Raw genomic sequence first — 24,097 nt, forward strand, 5'->3', positions numbered from 1 at the left:
TCATAGAACAAATGCTGTAATCTTTTGAAATTTATTGAGACATGAGTATTATTCAACTTTCAAGTGTAGCATTCTCAATTGATCAAAGTGGTTGATAGTGTGTCTCAGATTTCTATATTCATGTTAAATTTTTTGTGTAATTTTTTATCCATTACTGAAAGAAGGGCATTAGATCTTTCTTTTCTGATTGTGGATTTAGCCATTTCTCCTTTTGGTTCAGAGATTTTTTTCACATCATGTATTTTGAAGCTCTATTATTAGTTGCTTATACATTTATTATTATTATGTGTCTTCTGAGTTATTCATCTTTATGTCTTACTGAAATATCTCTCATTACTTCTGGTTGTGTTCTTTGTCCTGAGGTACATTTCATCTGACATTAGTAGAGCCAATGTTTCTTACATTTACTGTTTTCATAGTATATACTTTTTTCTTCCTTTAATTTTCAGCATATTGTTTTTAAAGGACATACCTGAGACAGAGGATATAGTTGAGTCAATTTTTCAAGTCTTTTGACTTTGAATTTTAATTAGAGGATTTCATCAGTTTATATTTAATACAATTATTAATTTGTTGGATTTGGGACTACTGTTTCATTGTTTCCTGTTTGCACCATTTATTGTCTATACCTCCTTTCCAGCCTTCTTCGGGGCTAATTTGTGTGTGTGTGTTCTTTCTTTAATTATTCTGGCTTCCCAAATGCACCTTTTTGCATTCTTTTGTGTTTGCTTTAGGAATTACAATATACAGCCTTTGCTTTGTGACATGCTACTCAGAGTAAATATTTTAGCACTTCAGAAAAAAATTAACAAACTTTGAAGTAGGATAGTTCCACTTACCCACAAACATTTTTTGTACTGTTCATATAGATCTATGTAAATTATGAACTCCACAATAGTCTTAAAATTATTGCTTTCAGCCATCATATATCTTTCAAAGAATGTAAGAGAAGAAAATACTATTTTTTATATTTACCTACATATTTATTATTTCTTGAACTCTTCATTCCCTGCTCAAGTTTCCATTTTGTGTTAATTCCTTTAGCATTTCTTGTAGTTTCTATCTTCAGTATTGCAGGTACTTACTACTAGATACGGAATTCTGGACTAACAGTTCTTTTCTTTCAATCCTTTTAAGATATTACAACACTGTGATGCTGCTTCTGTCATTTATGACAAATCCAACATTTGGATTTTTTCCTCCTACGTACAGAGCCCTTTTCTCTCTGCCTTGCAAATTTTTCTTGTTTGGCAATGGAAATAAGATGTACCTAGGAATGATTTTCTTTATGTGTATCTTTCTTGTTTGTGAAGCTTTTAGGAATTATATACCTTTATTTCCCCCAAAATTTAGGGGAAATTTGGCTATAACTTTTTCAAATATTTTTCTTCATTCTCTCCCCTGTCCTTCTGAGAGGAATCACACATATACACAGTATATCTACAGGCAGACCTCATTTTATTGCACTTGCTTTATTGTACTTCAGACACTGCATTTTTTACAAGTTGAAGGTTCATGGCAACCCTGCAGTGGCCAAGTCTGTAAGCACCATTTTTCCTGCAGCATTTTACTCACTTCAAGTCTGTCACATTGGTAATTCAAACACTGTTTCAAACTTTTTCATTGTTATGGCAATAAATAATGATAGTATTGACATTACTATTGTTTTGTGTTACCACAAAGTGTATCCGTATAAGGTGATGAACTTAATAAATGTTGTGGGTGTTCTGACTGCCCCATCAACCAGCCGTTTCCCCATCTCCCTCTCCTCAGGCTTTCCAGTTTCCTGAAACACAGCAGTATTGAAATTAGGCCAGTTAATAACCCTACACTGGCTTCCAAGTGTTCAAGTGAAAAGAAGACTTGCATATCTCTCACTTTAATTCAAAAGTGAGAAATTAAGTTTAGTGTGGAAGGTATGCTGACAGCCGGGTATCTTGCACCAAAACTGTTAGCCAAGTTGTGAATGCAGAGAAAAAGTTCTTGAAGAAAATTAAAAGTGCTACTCCGAGGAACACGTGAATGATAACAAAGTGAAACAGCCTTATTTCTGATATGGAGAAAGTTTTAGTGGTCCGGATAGAAGATCAAACCAGCCACAACATTCCCTTAAGCCAAGGACTAATCCAGAACAAAGCCCTAATCCTCTTCAATTCTGTGAAGGCTGAGAGACGTGAGGAAGCTACAGAAGATAAGTTTGAAGCCAGCAGAGATAGGTTCTTGAGGTTGAAGGAAAGAAGCCCTCTCTATAATATCAAACTACAAAGTGAAGCAGCAGGTGCTGACATAGAAGCTGCAGTAAGTTATCCAGAAGATAGAGCTAAGTAATTAATGAAGGTGGCTAACACTAAACAACAGAATTTCAAAATAGAGTCAGTGTTCCTTCTATTGGAAGAAGATGCCATCTAGGAATTTCATAGCTGGAGAAGACAAGTCAATGTCTGGCTTTAAAGGACAGGTTATCGCTAGGAACTAATGTAGCTGGTGACTTTAAGTGGAAGCCAATGCTCATTTACCATTACAAAAATCCTAGAGCCCTTAAGAATTATGCTAAATCTACTCTGCTTGTGCTTTATACTTGGGACAACAGAGCCTGGATGATAGCACATCTGTTTATATGGTTTACTGAATACTTTAAGTCTATAGTTGAGACCGACTGCTCAGAGAAAAAATTACTACTTATGAACAATTGTAGCAATCAGAGCACAAGCTCTGATTGAGATATATACCAAGATTAATATTGTTTTCATGATTGCTAATACAACATCCATTCTTAAGCCTGTGGATCAAGGATTAATTTTAACTTCCAAGTCTTATTTCATAAGGCTGTAACTGCCATAGACAGTGAGTGACTCCTCTCCTGGATTGGGGCAAACTAAACTGAAACCTTCCGGAAAAGATTCACCATTCTAAATGTCATTAAGAACATTTATGATTCATGGGAAGAGGTCAAAATATCAGCATGAATAGGAGTTTGGAAGAAGCTGACTCCAGCCCTCATACATGACTGTTAGGGGTTTAAGACCTCAGTGGAGGCAGTAGCTTCAAATGTGGTAGAAAGAGCAAGAGAACTAGAATTAGAAGTGGAGCCTCAAGATGTGACTGAATAGCTGCAAACTTTAAGGAATAAGGAGTTGCTTTTTATGGATGAGCAAAGAAAGTGGTTTCTTGAGATGGACTCTCCTGGTAAAGATGCTGTGAAAATTGTTGAAATGACAAGAAAGGATTTAGAATATTATGTAAGTTAGTTGATAAAGCAGCAACAGGGTTTGAGAGGATCAACTCCTATTGGAAGAAGTTCTACTGGGGGTAAAATGTATCATAATACCATTGCATGCTACTGGGAAATCATTCAGGGAAGGAAATTTAGTCAATGTGGCAGACTTCATTGTTGTCTTATTTTAAGAAATTGCCACAGCCACCCTAACCTTCATCAAGTACCACCCAACACTGAGGCAAGACTCTCCATCAGCAAAAAGAATGCCTTTCTGAAAGCTGAGTTGATAGTTATTGTTTTTAGCAATAAAGTATTTTTTAATTTAGGTTTTTTTTTAGACATGGTATGTCATATGTAATAGGCTACAGTATAGCTTAAGCATAACCTTTATATGCACTGGGAAACCAAAAGTTTCATTTAATCTACCTTATTGCAATATTCACTTTATTGCAGTGGTCTAGAACCAAATCTGCAATATCTCTGAGGTCTTCCTGTACACATATACCAAGCACCATACATTAGGCAGTTTGATATCATCTCACAGATCATGGAGATTTAATTCATTTATTTTTTCAACCTCTCTTTCCTTTATTCTTCAAAGTGAGTAATTTCTGCATACCTGTTTTCAGGTTCCCTCTTTCTTCTGCCATCTCTAATCTGCTGAATTGGTCATCCAGTACATTTTTTTTTTTTGCCATTTTTTATTGTCTTTATTTATTTATTTTTTTACAGCACTTTAAGGTTCATAGCAAAATTGAGGGGAAGATACAACGATTTTCCACATAACCCCTACCCTCACTCATGTATAACTTCTCCTATTATCAACATCCCCTACCTTAGTGGTACATTTGTTATAATAGATGAACCTACATTCATGCATCATTATCACCCAAAGTCCATAGTTTACCTTGGATTTCACTCTTGGTGTTAGACATTCTATTGGTTTGGGTCCAGCGCATTTTTTTCATTTCTAATTTTGTATTGTAGAATTTCCACTTGATCCTTTTTATATTTTATAGTTTTCTGCTGAGATTTTCTACCTGCATATTTACTTTGATGATATATTTTTACCCCTGGATATAATTATGAAGCTCTAAAGATCTTATGTCCTAACCTCAATTTCTATTGAAATCTTTTGATTGCTATTGACTGTTTTCTTTTTCCATTAATATGGGTCACATTTCCCTTTGGATAACTAGTAATTTTCTAATATATCCTGGATATTATGACACTGTGTTATTGAGCATTTGGATTTGGTAGCATACTTTTAAAGACTGTTGAGTTTTATTCTAATAGGCAGTTCCATTACTGGCAAATTGGCTCTATGTTCCTTCTCAGGTTGCTTTATAAGCTTTCTTAGAAATAAGGCTACTCTCTGTCCTCCCTCTAAGGCATGGAATTTGAGATATCTCTTGAGTGCCTAGAAAAATCTCTCCATTCTTGCTGAACTCCTTAGTGTCTCATGACTGCTAGAGGCTCTGAGACAGTCATAGCTTCTGGACATAGTTTTTTGTCAGGTTTGTGGAATATCACCCTGTGCCTATACATCTTATTACTCTGCCAATGACTTATGGAGATTCCTCCAGAAATTTCTGGCGCTCCTTCTCTATACAGCTCATTTTTGACAAACAACCCTGCCCCACAAACTCCAGCCATGTGAGCAGCTTTGAACTTCATTCATTCCTGATTCCCTATCTCAGGCTACTGAGCCCTGCTTGCGCTCTATCTGCCACACCTCAGTCTGAAGGCACCGCCCAGCCAGAAAATCAGGACAGTCATGGGCTTCCTTGTTATTTTGCTGCCTCTTGGATTACACTATTGTACGGCCTGTTGGCTAATATCTGAAAATAGTTGCCTCATTATTTAGGTTGGGAAGGCTAATCTGCCACCATCATGGTTGGAAGCAAAAGTCTTTCCTACTTATTTTGTAAGACAAACTGAATGCAAAATATCAATTCAGTCCTGTGCCTCTAAGTCTAAAGGTACTTTTTAAATTGCAAAACAAATGGCTAACCTTTTTTGTTTGCTTTTTTTTCTTACTTTTTGTGAAAAAAATACAGGTCTTGCATAATCACCTTTTGGCCAGGTAATGTCACTCCTAAATATGGCACTTAGATTCTCGTGCACAACACTAGCTCTTTATGGGGCTTGCATTTTCATAAGAAAAACAGACAAATAAAATACTCATGGTATTTTATAATGTATATTTTATTATACATATTAGATGTATAATAGGAACATGTAAATGTTTTCAGTTGTAGCATAAAAAAGGTAAGACTTTTGGGAGTAGGATCATGGAAATTTGAAGTAAGTATGCCATGCTAGTTTTCAGAGATAAAACCCAAAATAGTGGCATACAAGTTATCCAAAGGGAGTTGCATTTTCAAAGTAATAGTAATAGTCTTCATACTGAGCTAGAAGGATGCTTAAAAAATCTTGATGATCCTCGCAGATAGTATTTAAATGCTGTAGAAGAAAAATCTTGAGAAATTTGAAGTAAGCATGGTAGTTTTCAGGGGTAAAACCCAAAAAAGTGGCAGCCATGCAGGCCAGAGAACCAGAACATATAAAGGAGTAGTCCAGAGATGTGAGCTGCCTCTCCATAGCTTATCAGGAAGAACCATGTGGTAATATAAAAGCATACAAGTTACCCAAAGGAAGCTGTGTTTTCAAGGTAATAGTAATAGTCTTCATACCTAGCTAGAAGGATATTTTAATAAATGTTTTTGAGAACCTTGCAGCCAGTATTTAAGTGCTGTGGAAGAAAACCTTACTTTGACATTACCTTATAGGCCTTCTAGAAGGATAGTCTTGAGTCAGACTGCCTGGGTTTATATCTGGCTCTAGCCCTTCGCTAGCTGTGTGACCTAGGACAAGTTACTTAGTCTCTCTGGACTCCCCAGCCAAAACCCCCTTCATAGGATTTCTGTGAATTTTAAGTGAGTTAGTACACAGGTATTTGGAGCTGTGCTAAATGTATATGTCCATCATCATTATTAGACCCTTTACATGTGCTAGGCCTGTGGGTCAGTGATTTTGGCAAGCCTATGGTGAACTCTGAAACTGAAACAAGGAAGGGTTTCCTGAGCACCAAGAAATCCTTGTTCACAGACATGGTGCCCACAAACAGACTCTCTAAACAAAGAGCTCTGCAAAGTAGTAGCACAGTTTTTTGTATTTTTCTATATTTTTACAGATCAGGATAATCAGACCAGCCAAACAAGTTAGTTCTCACAGTTTGGACAGTTTTCATAATAATGAGATACAGTTGATATGATAACAACCCAGTAATTTAGGGTAATTCAAATCCTGTCCAGATGAGCTCCCAGCCCCAGAAGGTTTCAGGGGCAATCTTTACATTAAAGCAAAGCTTTGACTGGCTTAGGCTGGGGCCCCAGATTCCCTTTGTATGGGCCTTGGGGCCTACACTTTAAGTCTCACTATTCCCTATCAGACAGCAGCATAGCAAGTATCGGGGCTCTTGCCCTGGAGGTGTAGGCAAAGCTTGTCTTATAACACCTTTTTTTCTCTCCCTGAAAGCAGTATAGAAGAATCACTGGAGAAAACCAAAGGCCTGGCTCTTAAGTCATTTGCATTAACAAGAGAAATAGTAAAAGCAAAATAACATTGACCTCTGTTAGAGGCGAAGCTCAGTTCCTACGGTCCCTTTTTCCTTCTAGCTTTCACCAGGTCTCTCTCTCTCTCCTGCAGGAGCACTGCTGCTGGGTGTTAGTCAGATTCCAGGACTTTGTTTGGGATCATAGTCCTAGGGGTGGAACTTTTGAAGTAGTTAAAAAGTCACAGTACCGTGAGGGAGCTCAGTGAGCTTTCTTCCGCCAGGCCTCCCATCCAGCCTGGCTTTGCCTGGAACACCTCCCACAGGGGCTGGCCTCCTCCCTGAGAACGGCTCTGAGTAGGGAGCTCAGACACCCCACTCTCCAGTAAGCCCCTTCCGCTTGTCACTAGTACAAGTGGGCGTGGTCTTTCCTGTGGCCTGAATGGCACAACTCAAGCTCTGGCTTTCTGATAGAACAGGAAGCACAGGAGCTGCAGCCTTGATTTCAGGGCATCTGGCTGCCCACCCATAGATAATGGAGTTCTCTGAAGCACCATCCTGGATCACTCGTTTTCTGCTGGAGACTGGGGACAGAGTATCAGTAGCGTTCTTTGTTTGCTCTGTACACATTGATTTGGGCCCCTCAAGTTCACTTGGTGAAATCACAGCCACACACCAAGAATCCCAGCAGACAGTGTGGACTATAATGGGTTGGCCAACAAGGAGAATTCAAACACGTTACTGGAATATAAGCACAAAGAGCCAAATTATTTATAGATATGTGAATGGAAGACCCCACTTACCTGCCCAGTCCCTCTGCCCCTTATGTGTAAGGACCACTCCTGACGCGCTAACCCCCTCTCCAAACACACAACCATGCATGTGAGCACACGGACAAACTTCTTTTTTTTAGATAATTGTTTTTTATTGAAGGGTAGTTGACACACAGTATTACATTAGTTTCAGGTGTACAACACAGTGATTGAACATTTATATACATGATAATTCTAGGTACCAGCTATCACCATACCAAGTTGTTAAAATATTTTGACTATTTTCCTTATGCTATACATTACATCCCGGTTACTTATTTATTTTACAATTGGAAGTGTGTACTTTTTTTTTTTTGTGAGGGCATCTCTCCTATTTATTGATCAAATGGTTGTTAACAACAATAAAATTCTGTATAGGGGACTCAATGCTCAATGTATAATCATTAATCCACCCCAAGCCTAATTTTCATCAGTCTCCAATCTTCTGAAGCATAACAAACAAGTTCTTACATGGAGAACAAATTCTTACATAGTGAATAAGTTACATGGTGAACAGTACAAGGGCAGTCATCACAGAAACTTTCGGTTTTGATCATGCATTATGAACTATAAACAGTCAGTTCAAATATGAATATTCGTTTGATTTTTATACTTGATTTATATGTGGATACCACATTTCTCTCTTTATTATTATTATTTTTAATAAACTGCTGAAGTGGTTGGTAGATGTAAGATAAAGGTAGAAAACATAGTTTAGTGTTGTAAGAGAGCAAATGTAGATGATCAGGTGTGTGCCTGTAGACTATGTGTTAATCCAAGCTAGACAAGGGCAATAAAACATCCATGGATGCAGAAGATTTCTCTCAGAACAGTGGGGGAGAGGTTCTAAGCCTCACCTCTGTTGATCCCCAATTTCTCACCTGATGGCCCCCCTGCGACTGTGCCTGTCTTAGGTTGTTCCTCCCTTGAGGAATCTTACCCGACGGACAAACTTCTTTGAATTAGAGCTTCAGAGCTTCTTTGAAAATAGGAATCATAGAATTAGTGAATTTCTTCTTCCCAGTTTACGAGTGGTGGGGAAATTCTCAATTCACTACAGTAAATCAGATTTATTTTAAAAAATCACTTTAGTAAATAATATTTATTTCTTGACTCTCAGGTTAAATCTTTGGGTTTATTTTTATCTTGTAAATGTTGATACACATACAGTGGTTTGGTTCTCTTACATCATGTACTTAAGTTTCTTCATATGTTCAGTGGATGACCATAGGGCTGACATGGTGACCCAAATACCATTGCAAAATATTACAGCCATAACAGTCATTTCACCTTGATTAGTTTATACATTTTCAACAATTAGAGGATCAAAATATAATTTCTAAATTTGTGACATCTTCAAAGGAATTCAGAGTTTAACAATTACAAGTTGGCCCACGTGTTCCAGGGTCTCAAATAGCTAAATTGTTCCTCGTAACATAAAAATCTGTCAAAATGTTCTGAGTTTTGTGTTAGGAGGAAGAGACCCTATGGGAGGTGTTTTACTTCATGAATCATTCAGTTTCTCATAGAAGAGTGAAGCAGGGTCGAGAAAGTTGTCCCAAATGAATCTCATATGTGTTCTCTCTCAGCACGTTACTTATTCAGAGTAAGAAATGGGGAGAAATATTCGATAGTCTCAGGCTTTCCAACACAGAACTTCTGAAAATTCAGACCATTAGTCCAAGCACAGTGCTGGGCATTACCTGGTATCCAACAAATGTAGACTGAATATATGACAGTGAAACAGCATGATTACTAAAAACACTCTGACCACAGTGTATGTAGAATGACTTCATATTTGTAGCAGCCCAAACATAGCTTAATGCATATAGACCTTGATCTGGGTTGCAGAATGTCCTCTTTAAAATGTCTTAGTAAAACATCAAGAGTGCAAACATGAAAAGGTATTAGAAGATAAAGGCATAGAAGATTGATTTGCTTGATAGGATAAATCATTTTCAGGAATCTGTTGTTGGAGTCCTTATGTGTCAACTCGACATTACCTGAGTCACATATCCTTCTGTCTATGGGGTTTCTTTCTTTTCTTCATCTTTTGGTGACTACACAATCTTGTATTATTGTCCCAAAACAATACACAGCAGAAAAATCAGCATTTCAAATATTTTAAATGGAAACAGGTCAAGAGTACATGATGGAAACAGTTGGCAACAACTGCAGCGTTAAGATCCAACCCCCTGGCACGGATGTGCTGTGTTCACCACTGTGCTGTTTACATTGCAGGGAAGGCCTTAAATTCCATGGAAGACTCCAGCCTACAATGGGCAGCCATAGCATTGCCAGCATTCTTTTCTCTTGTAATTGGGTTTGCTTTTGGAGCATTGTACTGGAAGGTATGTATTGCTACTCCTTATTTTTTTCTTGATCAGAAACTTTCTGAACTTTATGTATTTATTTGTTCATATTATATTTACATGAAGGATTCACAAGCAGCCTTTTTCTGAGAAAGGATTCTGTAAGAAACCAGCAAGACAGGTTACATCCAACCTTAATTGAGTCTCCACAAAATTTAGAGGGGCTCTCCCATTCCTCATTATGCTTTGGAGATAATTCCTCTAGCTGAGAATGCACATGGAAGAAATGGGAACTGTTTTGAATAGCCTGAACTAAATATAAAAAGGAAAAAATTTGCTGACTGTCATAGGATGGGCCTAAAGGCAGATAGAAATGCTGCTTGTATTACCTGCTTTTTTTTATTTCTACTCTTTTGTTCTCTTCTGATTGAGACCTATCTGAAATTTTTTAAAGTGCTAAATCATGGAGATTCAGCTTTTTTGAAATGCCTTTCCAACTTGATTAGTATTTAAATCTTTGATTTTGTTTCTTTACTTCCAACATCTTGAAGATACTGAGTTGATCATACTGTGCATTTTTCATAATTTTTTTTGCAAAGATATTTTACATGCTACATGCTGAAAAAGCTGTTGGAGTTCTTGACAGAAAAATAAAAACAGAAACCAGTTTACCTTTTAAACATACCATTTGTTGATGCTTTCACAATATATATTATCACTTTTCTTTTCCCAGAAGAAACAACCAAATCCTACAAGGGCAGTTGAAAATATACAGATTAATGAAGAGGATAATGAGATAAGGTATTTTGTTTTGCTAAATGTGTACATAATAAATATGCTTGACATTGCCACTTCGCATGCAGTGCACATTCTCATAACATCTGGGAGAAGTTGTTTCCTGTCAGAAGGTCAGCTTCCAACTGGTGTCCCACCAATTAATTACCCACAGTTTTTGACGTCTCACTCTCCTTTAAGGCCTACATCTCCAATTACCGGTAGAATACCTTCACATAATTGTCTTCGTAAGCCTTCTTAGGATACCAAAAGGGGTCATCTCTCCTTTATTTCCACATGCAGCAGTGTTTCGTTCAGACTCCCAGCCGTGGAGTCTGCAGGCCCCTTTGCTTATTCTCCTTTCCCATACTATTGCCAAGACACACTGAGCCCTCCCTCCCAGTCTCCTCCCAAACTCAGCTCTCTCTTTAGCAAGTCTTTATCTTCACCCATAGCCCGCATACTGGCTGAGTTACCATAGCGGCTTTCTTCTCCTTTGCGTTTCTAAGCTCCACAGTAGTGGATTTCTCTTGCATGCTTTAATATATTTGACTTCTCTCTAGTTGTCAGAACCCTTAACTTTTTTCCACCCTATCCAGTAGCTTCTCCAAAGCCAAATACAAAAATTGTACTTTTCATTTAATGAGCTGACCCAGACTGCTTTTTTGTAAACCTTACCCCATATTGCCCAATATTTTGATTTATATCATTATAATTTTCCTTCAGCATGTTACTTTCATATGGGGACTGTATGTATACATATTCACATAATTAAGTGCATAGAAGCATTTTGAATATGTGTATATGCATAGGGAATGTTCCCCACTTAGGGAAACTGTGCTGAGGCAGAGTAAGTCTTGTTCACAGAAATACTTATGAAGGTAAGGTTCCTACTCAATTTTTTGATCTTTTCCTACTGCATAAAAACTGCCTTTTACAATGTCCAGATGATGGTGTACTTCAGAATCTCTCTCCATGTGCAAATAAGCATTCTAATTGTTGTTTTTCAGTATGTTGCAAGAAAAAGAGAGAGAGTTTCAAGAAGTGTAATTGTGGCTTGTGTGAACACTGTTACTTTCGTACACTGGTAAGTTTTTAGGATTCAAGCTGAAAGATTAACAAGAACTATATAGCATCTTAGACATCAGTATTTTCAGACAAAACTTATTGTCCTCTATCAATCTGTCAGTATGTTAGTTGAAGGAGTTACATAACTGAATTGTACAAATCTAATTCATTGTGTGTTCTCAAGTTTTGAAAGGCAATCAGTGTTATTCTTGATTAGTGGATTCATCTTGTATAGGAGATAACACAAAAAACTTAACAGTTGAATGTTTACTATTTTTGAGGCCAGGAAATAATTTACACAAGGGGAATAGAGCAAACTAGGACTAAAATAAAATATTAATAGAGGAGAATACATAAAACCAATTCCAATTAGGTGTGACTAGTATGACAAGATAGGAAAAGTATCTCATTTGTTAGCATTTAGAGCATTTAGAGCAAAACTATATCTCTGCTATTTTAAGGTAAAGAAGTCAAAATATCTTATAATGGGGAGAGGAAAATTATAAAGATAAAGTGCCACTTGTCACATAACTGGTAATAATTGTTTTTCATCACAGGCCAAAGCCGAGGGTGCAGTAAGTATAAGCCAGTGACAGGCACCCGCTGTGATTATTGGGGTCTGTGGAGGGCTTGTGGAAGAAAGGAGAGTGAGAAAACATGGCCAGAAGGCACTGATGCTCATGTCTCCTTTCCTGTCTACTTCCTTGGCTTCCAAGCTGTAGATGCTATGGAGGCAGCACCCTAAATAGCATTAACTTGATTCAGCACCAATTCATGCTCTTCTCACTTTCATTCTGCTAACTAGCTGTTAATTTTGCTATGCCCATGGAATCCCAAGCATATTTATGACAGTAGTGTATGACTGTTCTCTCATCTTCCTAAATCTTCAGTTCTTTTCTGCACCCTCATTGTCAGACCACTCACTCTCCTGCATTATGAGAGATACAGGCTGCGGTGAGTACCACCTTTTCCTGACAGGTCAGTGTCCTTCTGGCTTTCACTTCTGTCCCAGATTCAAAGATTTATCTCCAGATTAAACCTTTCCCAGGGAAACTGCATCAGAGAGCTGCTTGCCTCCTCCAGGAGCTCTCTTTATCTTTACAGAACATCATTTTTCAACAACCCAAGGTAACATGATGTAATAATAATTATGCCAGATTGTCTTAAACATTTTAGCCTTTCTATGACATGGACTTTCTCATTCTTTGCCTTTAATCATGCCCTCAAGCACCAGGTCCAAAAACATAAAAATTGCACCTCTTCTTCTTTCTGCTCCCCATCCTCACTCCTCTTCAGGCTCATGTTCTCTATCAAATAATAAAAATGAATAGACCCTGCACTTGATGCTTTTTATTGTCTGGAGCAATATTCACCAATCTGAAGTCACCTTTTTTTCCTAGACACCTATTTCTATGCCCTTCAACCCCTCCATGAGCCCATTTCTTCTCCATGTGCCATCTCAGTTCCTGTAAGCCAGACATCCACAAACCACACACAAGATGGTTAATTGAGTCTTAAAAGCTCAAGTAATGTCCTCTGTTGTTTGGTTTTGCATCGCATTGCTGGGATGCCTGTTTGAGCACACATCTTTAATCATGTGGTTTTTAATTTGTGGCATTTGTCTTGTGACATTTGGAAAATAGATTATGATGGGAAAACCCAGGGTACTTGTTTAGGAGAAAAAAAAGCTGGCCTGTTAAAGCAACCACGGTCAAGTCTTCAAGTCAGGGACCATTCAAGGACAAGAACTGAATCTGCCTGGTTCTTACTTTCCTTCCAGGCACCTCACCTGTTGCCTATGCAGTATAGGCTCTCTGTAAATGTTTATTGAATGAATGACTGAGTGAATTTATAAACCCAAAATGAAAGTTTAACCAAGGGGTCAGGAAGATAGTTTTCTGAAGTATGGGTTTTGTTTTTGTTTGTTTGTTTTTGCAAGATGAGTAAGTTCTCAAGATTTGCTATACAACATTTGCCTACAAATTGACAATGCTATATAGTACTGAAGAGGGTACATCTTACATTAAGTGTTCTTACATTAATAATATTTAAAAATTTGTTTAATCTTTTTAAAAAAGTGAAATAGGGTTTATATTGATCTTGTGTGTATGTTTATGGGACAGTAAAGTGTGCCTAGGAAGTAGAAATACAACTATATAGGAAATTACTAGCTTTCTTAAATTATGAGTTACTATTCAGGTAACAATTGAATTATGTGACAAAAAAAAGAACTTTGAATTGTTTAGAAATAGAGTGTGAAATGGGTGGCAGAATGAATGAAGAAATGTCATTCTCCTTCATAGAGTATCTTACACATCATCTCTGCAAGGCTTTCTCAAGACTCTCAGCTCAGATACTACCACCTCCAGAAAGCTGACTTCCCAAATGAAAGTCATCTCTCTCTTTCTGGCCCTCTAATTATATATCATATAACATTTCATATAACATACTAATGAAATCCTGATATATTAGTAAGATGTCACAGTTATGCTTATGTATAGGCATTCTATGTCCTCTTCTAAACCATAAGCACTTGAAGGGAAGGATTTGTTTCTAAATTTCATTTAGGAATCTAACTAAACTATTTATGTTATGCTTTATGCATGCAAGTGATGATAAATACTTATGGAAAAATGGAGATGAATGAGTATCTCAGAGAACTGCAATGTGAGAATAAAATTTATGGAAATAAAAACAAAAATGGGCTTGTATACGTTGAAGTAAATAAGAAGTCAAAAGCTGAGGGAAAGATAGGAAAAAGGGAGAAAAGAAAACCAGCTCATTATTAAGAATCTGCAGAGCACTACGTCAAAATGTATATGTAGCCATTGTGATCACTTACCGAGTGCCCATCATATAAAGATTTTGCATGGCTCTATACCAACAGAGGTTTAAAACCTGCCAAAGAACATTAAAGACAATTTGAGGAAATGGGTGTGGTAGAGGGAAAGGTTTGGGAGAACAGATTATGACATGCTAGAAGAGGAAATCTGACAAGAAATAAGAGTAACAGTAGTAAAAAGTACCAAGGTAGAAATGAAATATGGAGTTGTAATATATATTTTTAAAATTATATATAATTTGGATTATAGTCACTTTCTTGGTTAACAAGAAATACAGAAGATGACTTAGATTTATGACAAGGATTTCTCCCTAAAATGAAAGTCTCATTAACTAAATGAAATTAACTCAGGAGATATCCTGGGACATCAGAATAGAAAACATGGAATAGTTAGTACTATGAGCAAATAACCTGTAATGGGAAAATAAAGGAGATTTTGTACTTTAAATACAAGGAAATAACATGGAAGGAGTTAAGGTAATGAACTAGGAACAACCAAAAAAAAATGATCCTAAGAGAAAATATACCAAGGCCATGTTTGACATCAAACATGAAAATAATCTACACAAAAGTTAAAAATCTACTTAGTCAATGACCTAATGCCAAGTAGTCGTGTGTGGTATCCCACAAGAATTTTTCACTTATTAGGTTGTATGTAGCATAGTTTAAGAGAAGGAAATAGAGAATATTGTAAAAAATTGTGCTCTTTATTCTTCTCACAAACTCTAGCAGGCACACTGTTGGGTGCAAAGCTTAATGTAACCTAATGTGTCCTCAAATTGCTTATAACCTCCAAAAGGAAACAAGACATATGCATAATAACCAGTTTTTAAAAGGAAACTGGACTTTTACATAGTTTAAAAAGCAACAAAAGGAGCTTACAACGAAATTGCAGTAGGAGACCAAAGGCAAGAGGAGATGGTGGTTGTACAGGTTACGCTGTCAGAATACCTCTGGGTGCTGGCATGGATGGCATCTCTTAAAATTGCACCATTCACCAATTGCCTGTTTTGGAAGGAGAAAGAAATCAGTAGCAATAGGAGAAAGGCTTCCTTTTGTAGGTGTTATAGGAAGCATTTGTACTGAGCTAGATCTTGGATGATTGGTAAAATTTCATTAGCAAAAGGGAAGGGGTAATTCAAATCTGCCACTGGCCTAAACTAAGTCAGGGAGGCCAAAAGAAAGGGCTGTGCTCAAGAATCAGGCTGTACAGTTGGGCTCCAGGGGAGGTCACACATAAAGGGTTAAAATGCCAAGAAGAAAGGGTGGGCATCAGTACTGTATTGAGTAATACAAGGAGCTGCTGGAGGGCTAAGGGAAGTTGGGAGTGATACAGTTAAAGCAAAGGTTTAGGAAAGTAATCGTGATGTTGGTGTGGCTGATGGATGGGAGAGGTCAGCTGGAACCAGGGAGCCTATGCCAGAGGCCAATCTTCAAAAAAAGATGTCAGAGAATGACCCCCTGAACTAGAGTCAGGGTCATGGAAATAAGAAGGCATAAACTATTTTGGAGACACTACAGTAAACAAATCAACAAATCCTACCTACTGATAGGATGTGAGACTTGACATTACTCAAAGATTTGGGGACTAATCAGATGATATCATTAAAAAGAAGGAACTATTAGTAAACACTGACCAGTGGCCAAATATATTAGACTGGAAATTCAGAGAACAGTCAGGGCTGAAAATAATGTATTTGTGATTTGGGAATCAACTACAAAGAATTTTAATTAAGACCTTTAGAAAAGGACAGTGTGGTCACAGAGAAAGCTCAGTTTGTTTGACAGTAAATAGGATGAGTTTGTAGACACTCAACAGTGTTGACTTACCCCAGCATGCTAAGTATACAAAGTAATTATTATTATAATCAGGCTGGTGGAAAGATTCATAAAATAAACACAACATGGAAGTTTCCCATAGACCTGAGCTAAGACAGAAAATAATATATCCTAGAGTTGGAATATGGATGGTGAAGGGTCCCCACCAGTAAGATGGCAAACTTCCGGCTTCTCTTCGGGGTCCTCAGTTCCCGCCGGCGCCACCTGAAGCCCAATCACCTCTCGCCCCCCTCCCAGTCCCAGCACCTAGCCAACAGCCACCAGCCCCGTAGAAGTGACACCTCAATCAATTCATGCCCCTTCCTATATAACCCAGCACCTTTCCCTAATAAAGCGGAACTCTCCGGTGAATTGCTGCTGTGTGTCGCTCCTTTCCTTTCAGATGGGCTCAAGACAAACTTGGTCATTTAGAGCACAGAACTTGGGAATGGTTGGTTAGAAAATGCAAGACCTGTGACACTTTAGCAGACATTTTCTAAAAATTTCTGGAGCATTGGAGATTTTGTTTTTGATCTCTTTTTCTGTAGACTCATTGCAGTCCAGAGGATTAGAAGGGATTAGATGTAGGTTCAAGACTCAGCTCTGCAATTTAACTAGCTGTAGGTTCCTGGGTGAGTCAGTTGTCTTTTATCTCTATTCTTTTTTTTTTTCAAATATAATGAGGGGATAATAATGCTTATACTGTTTATTTCATGATGTTGCTAGAATCCAGGGTATCATTATAAAAACTGTAATTTTGTTCTGTGGGAAAAATTGTCAACCTTCTAGTTTATTTTCTTTACTAAGAGTCCAAGGACAAAATTAGAAATAGATATCCAACCTGGCTTCCCTACTTGATTAAGTTAGGGTTTCAAATTATTCATGACTTTTGAAAAAAATATACACCCTTTTGCTTTGTGTGTGTGTGTGTGTGTGTGTAGATTCCCTTTTGATTTTCTAACCACGCTTTATTTTCAAAATGTTAAGGACAGATGTACAAATACTTCACTTCAAAGTTGAAAAATCTGAAAGCTGAGTCCAACTTTCAGTGGTTAACACCAGACCTGAGGAACTAAAAGTCTGGCTTTCATACTTCAGCAAGTACAATAAGCCATGATGAGACCAAATGAACCTCCCCAGAGGCTTTGTCAGGATGTGGTGCCAGCATCTCTGTCTTTTTTTTTGGCTGACAGTATTGAGTGAGACCTTGCTATGGCTGTTTCCTCAGTTGGAAGAAGTAATTGCTAGAACCTGGCTAGTTAGTCAAGATACTGGCACTGCTCAGTGGCCACCAGGCTGTTGGTGACCTCTAACCAGTTTCTCCACCTGCCCCAAATATCTCTTGCTACTCCATCCCTCTCCACCTCTCCCCTTCTAGACACTGCCTTTGTCTTATAAACCCTCTCCCCTCACCACATGTCTATTACCTTTTCATAGCCTTGATAGGCAAAACTCAAGGCTACTAGGTTGGTAACCGTCTCACCACAAATGGAGATAATCTGTGATATACTAGCAGTGTGAAAGCTATAGGGTATTCAACATCCATTCTTATGCTGAAAAATACTTATTGAGTATATACTTTGTGTCAGGCACTATTTTAGGTGTTGGTAACAACAGCAAAAAAGACAGACAAGAGCTTACATTCTGATGGGTGGAGACAGTCAGTAGGCAGTAAGATCATTTCAAATAATGTTACATGCTACCAAGAATAATAGAGAGGGACTGATCATTGTATCTAGGAAAATATTCATCTAGTTCCTTTAGGTTGTGTAAGTGAAACATATATTGTAAGTATATTATATGTTCTGTGGTTATATGAATTCAGCCTCTGAGAATGAAAAGAATGTAGAAAGCAGGTAAGCCATAATTGCTCTTTTTTCTTTCCTCTTTAGGTGGTAACAGTTCATGTTTGCTTCATAAATGAAGCAGCTATAAACGAATTCATATTCTGTCTGGAGTGACAGACCGCATCTTTATCTGTTCTTACTTATACCCATCACTGTATGGATAATTCAGACCAAAATGGATGATTGAAACAAAATGTTTTACTGTGAAACCGGCACTGAATTGGTCATCTATAAAGAAGAAATCGCACCAAACGGGACTCTGTTCTAAAGGCATGAGGGACTTGTGGTCTCGTTTACAATTGCAATTGATGTTGAAAGGGAGAGAGAGCACGTGTCCTGGACTGCACGTACCATTTGGCATGCCTCCACAAGTGTCTAATTGCTGAAAAGCCACATAGCTTTATTTTCAGTTATAACCTGCTGTCTACGGTCTCAGTCTCTGAAAGTAAATTTCACTGGATAGTGGGGGTAATAATTTTTCTTAAAGAAATCTAGAAAAGATTATAAAACAAAAAACTCAGTATCAGCCACTGTATGCAGAAAAAGCGATGGGAACAAAGTGATTGAAGGAGGCCACATGTCAGCCTTATAGCTGGTGATTAATGATACTGGTCTGGTCTTGGTCTCTTGCTGACATAAACCATGCTCACCCAGTATCCCACTAGACATTTGGACATGGTTGGATGGACCTATCTAGGCAGAGGAGCCAGTACTGAATAGAACAGTGATGTCTCAACAAAATGAAAAGGCAACCTACTGAATGGGGGCAAATACTGGCAAGTTCTATCTGCTAAGGGGCTAATCTCCAAAATATACAAAGAATTCATATGACTCAATAGCAAAAAACAATCTAATTAAAAAATAGGCAGAAGATCTGAATAGACATTTTTCCAAAGAAGACATAGATGGCCAACAGGTACATGAGAAGATGCTCAACATCATTAATCATCAGAAAAATGTCAATCGGAACTACAAAGAGATACCATCTCACAGCTGTTAGTATGGCTAATAACAACAAGACAAGAAATAACAAGTGTTGGCAAGATGTGGAGAAAAGGGAACCCTTGTGCACTCTTGGTGGGAATGTAAATTGGTTTGACCACTATGGAAAATAGTATAGAGGCTCCTCAAAAAACTGAAAAGGGAACTACCATGTGATAAAGCAATTTCACTTCTGGGTATTTATCTGAGTAAAATGAAAATATGAATTTGAAAAGATATATAAATCCCCATGTTCATTGCTTATTTACAATAACCAAGATATGGAAGCAATATAGCATCCATCAAGGGATGCATATAAAATTGTGGCATATATACAATGGAATATTATTCAGCTATAAAATAAAATATAACAACATGAATGGACCCTGAGGGCATTATGCTGAGTGAAATAAGTCAGAGAAAGACATATACCATATAATCTCTCTTATATGTGGAATCCAAAAAAAAAAACAACATGCTCATAGATACAGAGAAGAGATTGATGGTTGCAGAAATTGGGGGTAGGGAGTGCAGGGAGAAATGGAAAAATGGTTTTGTTTTTGTTTTTGTTTATAGTTTAAATCAATTGAATGAAGTTAAGGGAAAAAAATGATGCCATTGCAGTGGGGAGGCTGTCCGGGTCGTGGCACAAAGAAGCTGTGAACACTCAACAGCCAGGCAGTCGCTGAGGAGGACGTCTGGCTCCCCTGGTGAAGCTGTCTTTTCTCTGCTTCAGTGTATAAATCATGCTTGCAAAATACATTACAAAATGTGTATATTCTAAACCTATTACAGAGCTACGTAAAGGGACTTAGGAGAACTTGCTTAATGTATGAAGGTCTCATTTTCGATTTCCATCAAGGGAGAGAATAAAAATAAATTTTAATATTTAGATTCTAAGGTTAGGGAAAAACCCACATGCTAAATGGGTGTTGAAAACTAGGTCACTTGGCTTTTACAAGAATGCAAGGAATCAGGAAGCTTTCATTATTTATAGTATAATCAACATTATTAGTTTAAAGGAGCCATTTATTTAAAATCAGGCACCCTATATTCATTACAGCTTATGAATTAAAAATAAAATGAGAGCTTTATGTAGTTATGCATGTCAGTTTGCTATTTAAAATGTGCAACAGTGTTTTTCATACTAAGAGTGAATTTGTCAGGAACTTCCAAGATGGACATTGCACTTTCAAACTAGAACTTGTAAGACTTCATGTGACTTTGCTAGAACTTGTAAGACTTCATGTGACTTTCCCTTGCCAAGTTTTTTAATAGTCAAAGAAATATTTGACTAAAGGCAAAAAGTGATTTCTTGTGGTTTACATTGATGAAGGTTGTTTTAAAATATCGTGAACATACACACACATAAAGTAATCTAAAGCGTCCATTATACCTTAATCCTTGTGACAACATTATTGGCATGAAAACTTCTAGCTTTCCTCTGATTTCAAAAGTCCAAGAATTTCTAGCATAGTTCTTCTAGCTTATTGAAATAAGACTCCACTTACATGGCCTTTGCTCTTTCTTGTGCCAAAGAGCCCAGATGATTTTTACAGTCCCTTCCTTCTCTAGGTTCCATGGTTCCTCAAACACTAGTCATTTCTCTAAGGTAACAACCCTGGTGCTTTGGGAAGCCACATTGACTTACTCAGTCTCCTCAGTATCCCACAGCACAGCTCATGTATATAAAACCAGACATCAGTTCAGCTGTTGAAAGGACCTGTCTCAGTGTGTGACATTGATTGTTTTGAGGAAAATAGATTAATATGAGTTATGTGGGTAGGTATTTGTAGACTGAGATTGATACACCTCAATTCTCAATAGTTAATTTCACCAATGGTTTAGATTTTCTAAGGCAAGTGAAAAAATGCTACTTAATGAAACTGAGTGTACGATAAATGTACTTTTGTTCTCAAAGCGAGTACCTGGGTTTTAACACTCAAGGACATGGTCCTAATCAGTAGAGTTAAGCAAAGTCAGCAAGTTATGAAATCTGGCATGGTAGGCAAGGGGAGGGGGGAGATGTATTCTGTCTAATTAAATGTATTGGTTTATTGAGAGTTATGTGGATTACCAATTTTTAAAAGACTGAAGTTCAACAAAATGCATGAACAATAGAAAAACTCTGAACATTATTTTGGATGCTAGCTGCCTGGCAATTAATTGTGTCATATCTGCTTTGAGATTATATATATATGTATATATACATTTATATATATATACATATATGTTTATTTATTTATCTTTGCTTCATTTTATCCAGTATGTGTTCTGAGTATCCTTCATCGGTGTTCATCAATGAAAAACTTAAAACTGACATTGTAAACCATAAAATCAGCTTTTAAATTAGTGCCATGTAACTGATATGTCTCTTTTGTAAGTTTCGAATTTGCCTTTTAAAATGATTTTAGAAGTCTGCAGATTGGAAATTTGCACCTGTTTGGTAGAACTCAAGTCTATAAAGAAACTGGTCTGTAATAAATGGTGCCTGCCAGGTGATATCAAAGTGTTGCTAGATTTTTCATTACAATCTAATGTGCTTACCACACTGCCACTTTTTAAATGAGTCAGAGATAAATTAATGTCTTTTGCAATAAGATAATGGAATAAGTATCTATTCTCTTTAAAAAGAACAATGTGAAAAATGAAAATGAAAAAGTATGTCCATAATGAAAGTGTTTGGTTTTAGTAAGATTTAAATACATTTCATAGAGTATAGAAATACTTTTGGAGAAACTTTGTGACATATTTTGGTATTCTAATTCAACTGAAGTTTTAAAGTGACAGAAAAATCCATTCAGAATTCATGGATATTTCTTAATGTTTTTCTGCAGCTAGGTTTTGGTTTCAAAATGTAATTCCAATATGTGGCTTTTAGCCATTCCCTACCTATTCTTCTTTAACTAAGAAAACTATTTTTCCAAAAGGCTGTTTGGCATAGTGGGATGGATTTGGGGGAGAATTGTCAGGAGCCTCACTCTGACATTAACTGATATTGGTAATTCACCTCCCCTCTTAGTATCTCAGTTTTTTATCTATATGGTGAAGTTAGAGATCAAACCTTAGGCATGAAACCTATTGGTATATAACTGACAAGATAAAATATCACTGCAACTATCCCATACAAAATATCTAACTCTGATCTCTGTGAATAAGCAATTTGAACATAAAAAGTCATTGCTGTTCTTGTTTGTAATGTAAATAGGGTCCATTAGTAAAAGTGAAATTCAGTCTCATGTAGGGTGAATTGGATAACCACTTAGACAAGAGATGGCTTTTTCCTTTGCTTAAATGTTTTTGGATCACTCCTGAAGAATGAAAATTACGAGTACATTTTAGTCAGGAAGAGACACTATAAGATGTGCATCACATTTGCAAATACACCAGATTAAGCATTTAAATACTCTCATTTTATTAAAAGCTAACAGCAGAAAATGTAAGATGCTCACAAAGTTTCTGAATGCCAAAAAGAATTTAGAATCCATTTGGAAAGGGGTAATCCATAAGTTACATTTTAAAATTGGAAAATGGAATAAGAATTTTAAAGTAAGACAGCTTGTTTTTGAAACAATTTTGAAATTGGCATTAAAATATAAACATTCAGATTGAAATTCTAACTAGTTCATTTGTGGTGTTTGATCACATTATTTCTAGTGTTGCTGCTTTCCACAAGTGTGGAAATGCTTTTGTATGTAAAAATAAGATTTTATAATGGTACTTTAATTTCCTAACAAGGTATTGCTTTAGAAATCCATATTCAAATGGGTATTCATGATCCTAAAATGTTTCCTAAGCACTGTAAGTTTATGTGTAACTGCCATTTCTGACATTCTTGTTTTTAAAAATAAAAATGATAGTGTTTAAAACCATAATATCTTTAGTTATTTGATCACAGAGCTATAAGACTCAAAAATTTTCCATCAAAATACCTAATTCTCCTATATTCTAAGGATGAATGTGTGATTATTGTGTCCACTTGCCACTATTTTTTAAATAAATGGACTTGAAAAGTATTCAGACATTTAGATGGATGCACAGATATATTACTAGTTCAGTTATAGATTGAAGTTTGCATATTGTAATGTAAATGTATGTCAACACTATTCTAAATAGTTTTATTATGACTGAAGGTTAATTAAAAGTTGTAAAATGTGATGTGTATGTGTATATACTATATGTGTACTTTTTAAAATAGGTATATGTTCTGACCCTTTTTTATACAGGTTTGAATTCAAAATTACATTATATATACATATACTTTATTGTTCTAAATAAAGAATTTTATGCACTCTCATAAATTTTCCCTGTCATTTCATATCTTAAGGTTATCACACATGTTCACAACATTGTTCAGCATTTTTTAAGCTAAAATTTTTTTTTATGGACACTCATTAATCTAGATTTTGTTGAATATGGAGATAAATCATTTAAATTTAATAAATATTGGTTACTAAAATAGGGAAGGTAATGAAAAGTTGAATTAACACGTTTATATCACGAGGTTTCTAACTTAGTTGGGGAGAGGATATGAAAACCACTATAGTATGCATTGAAGAAACTATCTAAATGCCTGCCCCCCCCCCCGCCTCAAAAAAAAGCTGAGGTTCAGTTAAAATGCTGAGGGCATTAAGGAAGGAGAAATGGATACAGAGTAGATAAATTCATGGATGAGTTAGTGTTCAGGTTAAAACTTATAAGGATGAGACAAATTTTGATAGAGAAGGAGAACTCTGCTCAATTTGAGCAGCGTTTTCCAAAGCAAGAAGTAAAATTTCTCATTCCATCAGATCAAAGCAGTGTGTCCTAAGCATATAATGCATAAAGAGATAGATGAGACTCAGCCTTGAATGCCACAAGGAGGACTAGA

At 36.7% G+C, this 24,097-nt stretch overlaps 1 protein-coding gene across 2 annotated transcripts in view; it reads left to right on the plus strand.

Moving 5' to 3' along the window:
• Positions 1-23,528, plus strand: part of KITLG (KIT ligand) — an 86,413-nt gene extending 62,885 nt beyond the window's left edge. For both annotated transcript variants that reach the window (XM_017659037.3, XM_017659036.3), the window contains 4 exons: positions 9,827-9,936; positions 10,631-10,698; positions 11,682-11,758; positions 18,292-23,528. In XM_017659037.3, the coding sequence (XP_017514526.1) occupies positions 9,827-9,936; positions 10,631-10,698; positions 11,682-11,721 (218 nt within the window). In that variant the 3' untranslated portion in view covers positions 11,722-11,758; positions 18,292-23,528. The remainder of the gene's footprint in view (positions 1-9,826; positions 9,937-10,630; positions 10,699-11,681; positions 11,759-18,291) is intronic.
• Positions 23,529-24,097: the final 569 nt, after the last annotated feature.

The sequence above is a fragment of the Manis javanica genome, chromosome 10 (genome assembly GCF_040802235.1).
Source record: "Manis javanica isolate MJ-LG chromosome 10, MJ_LKY, whole genome shotgun sequence".
Taxonomy (NCBI): domain Eukaryota; kingdom Metazoa; phylum Chordata; class Mammalia; order Pholidota; family Manidae; genus Manis; species Manis javanica.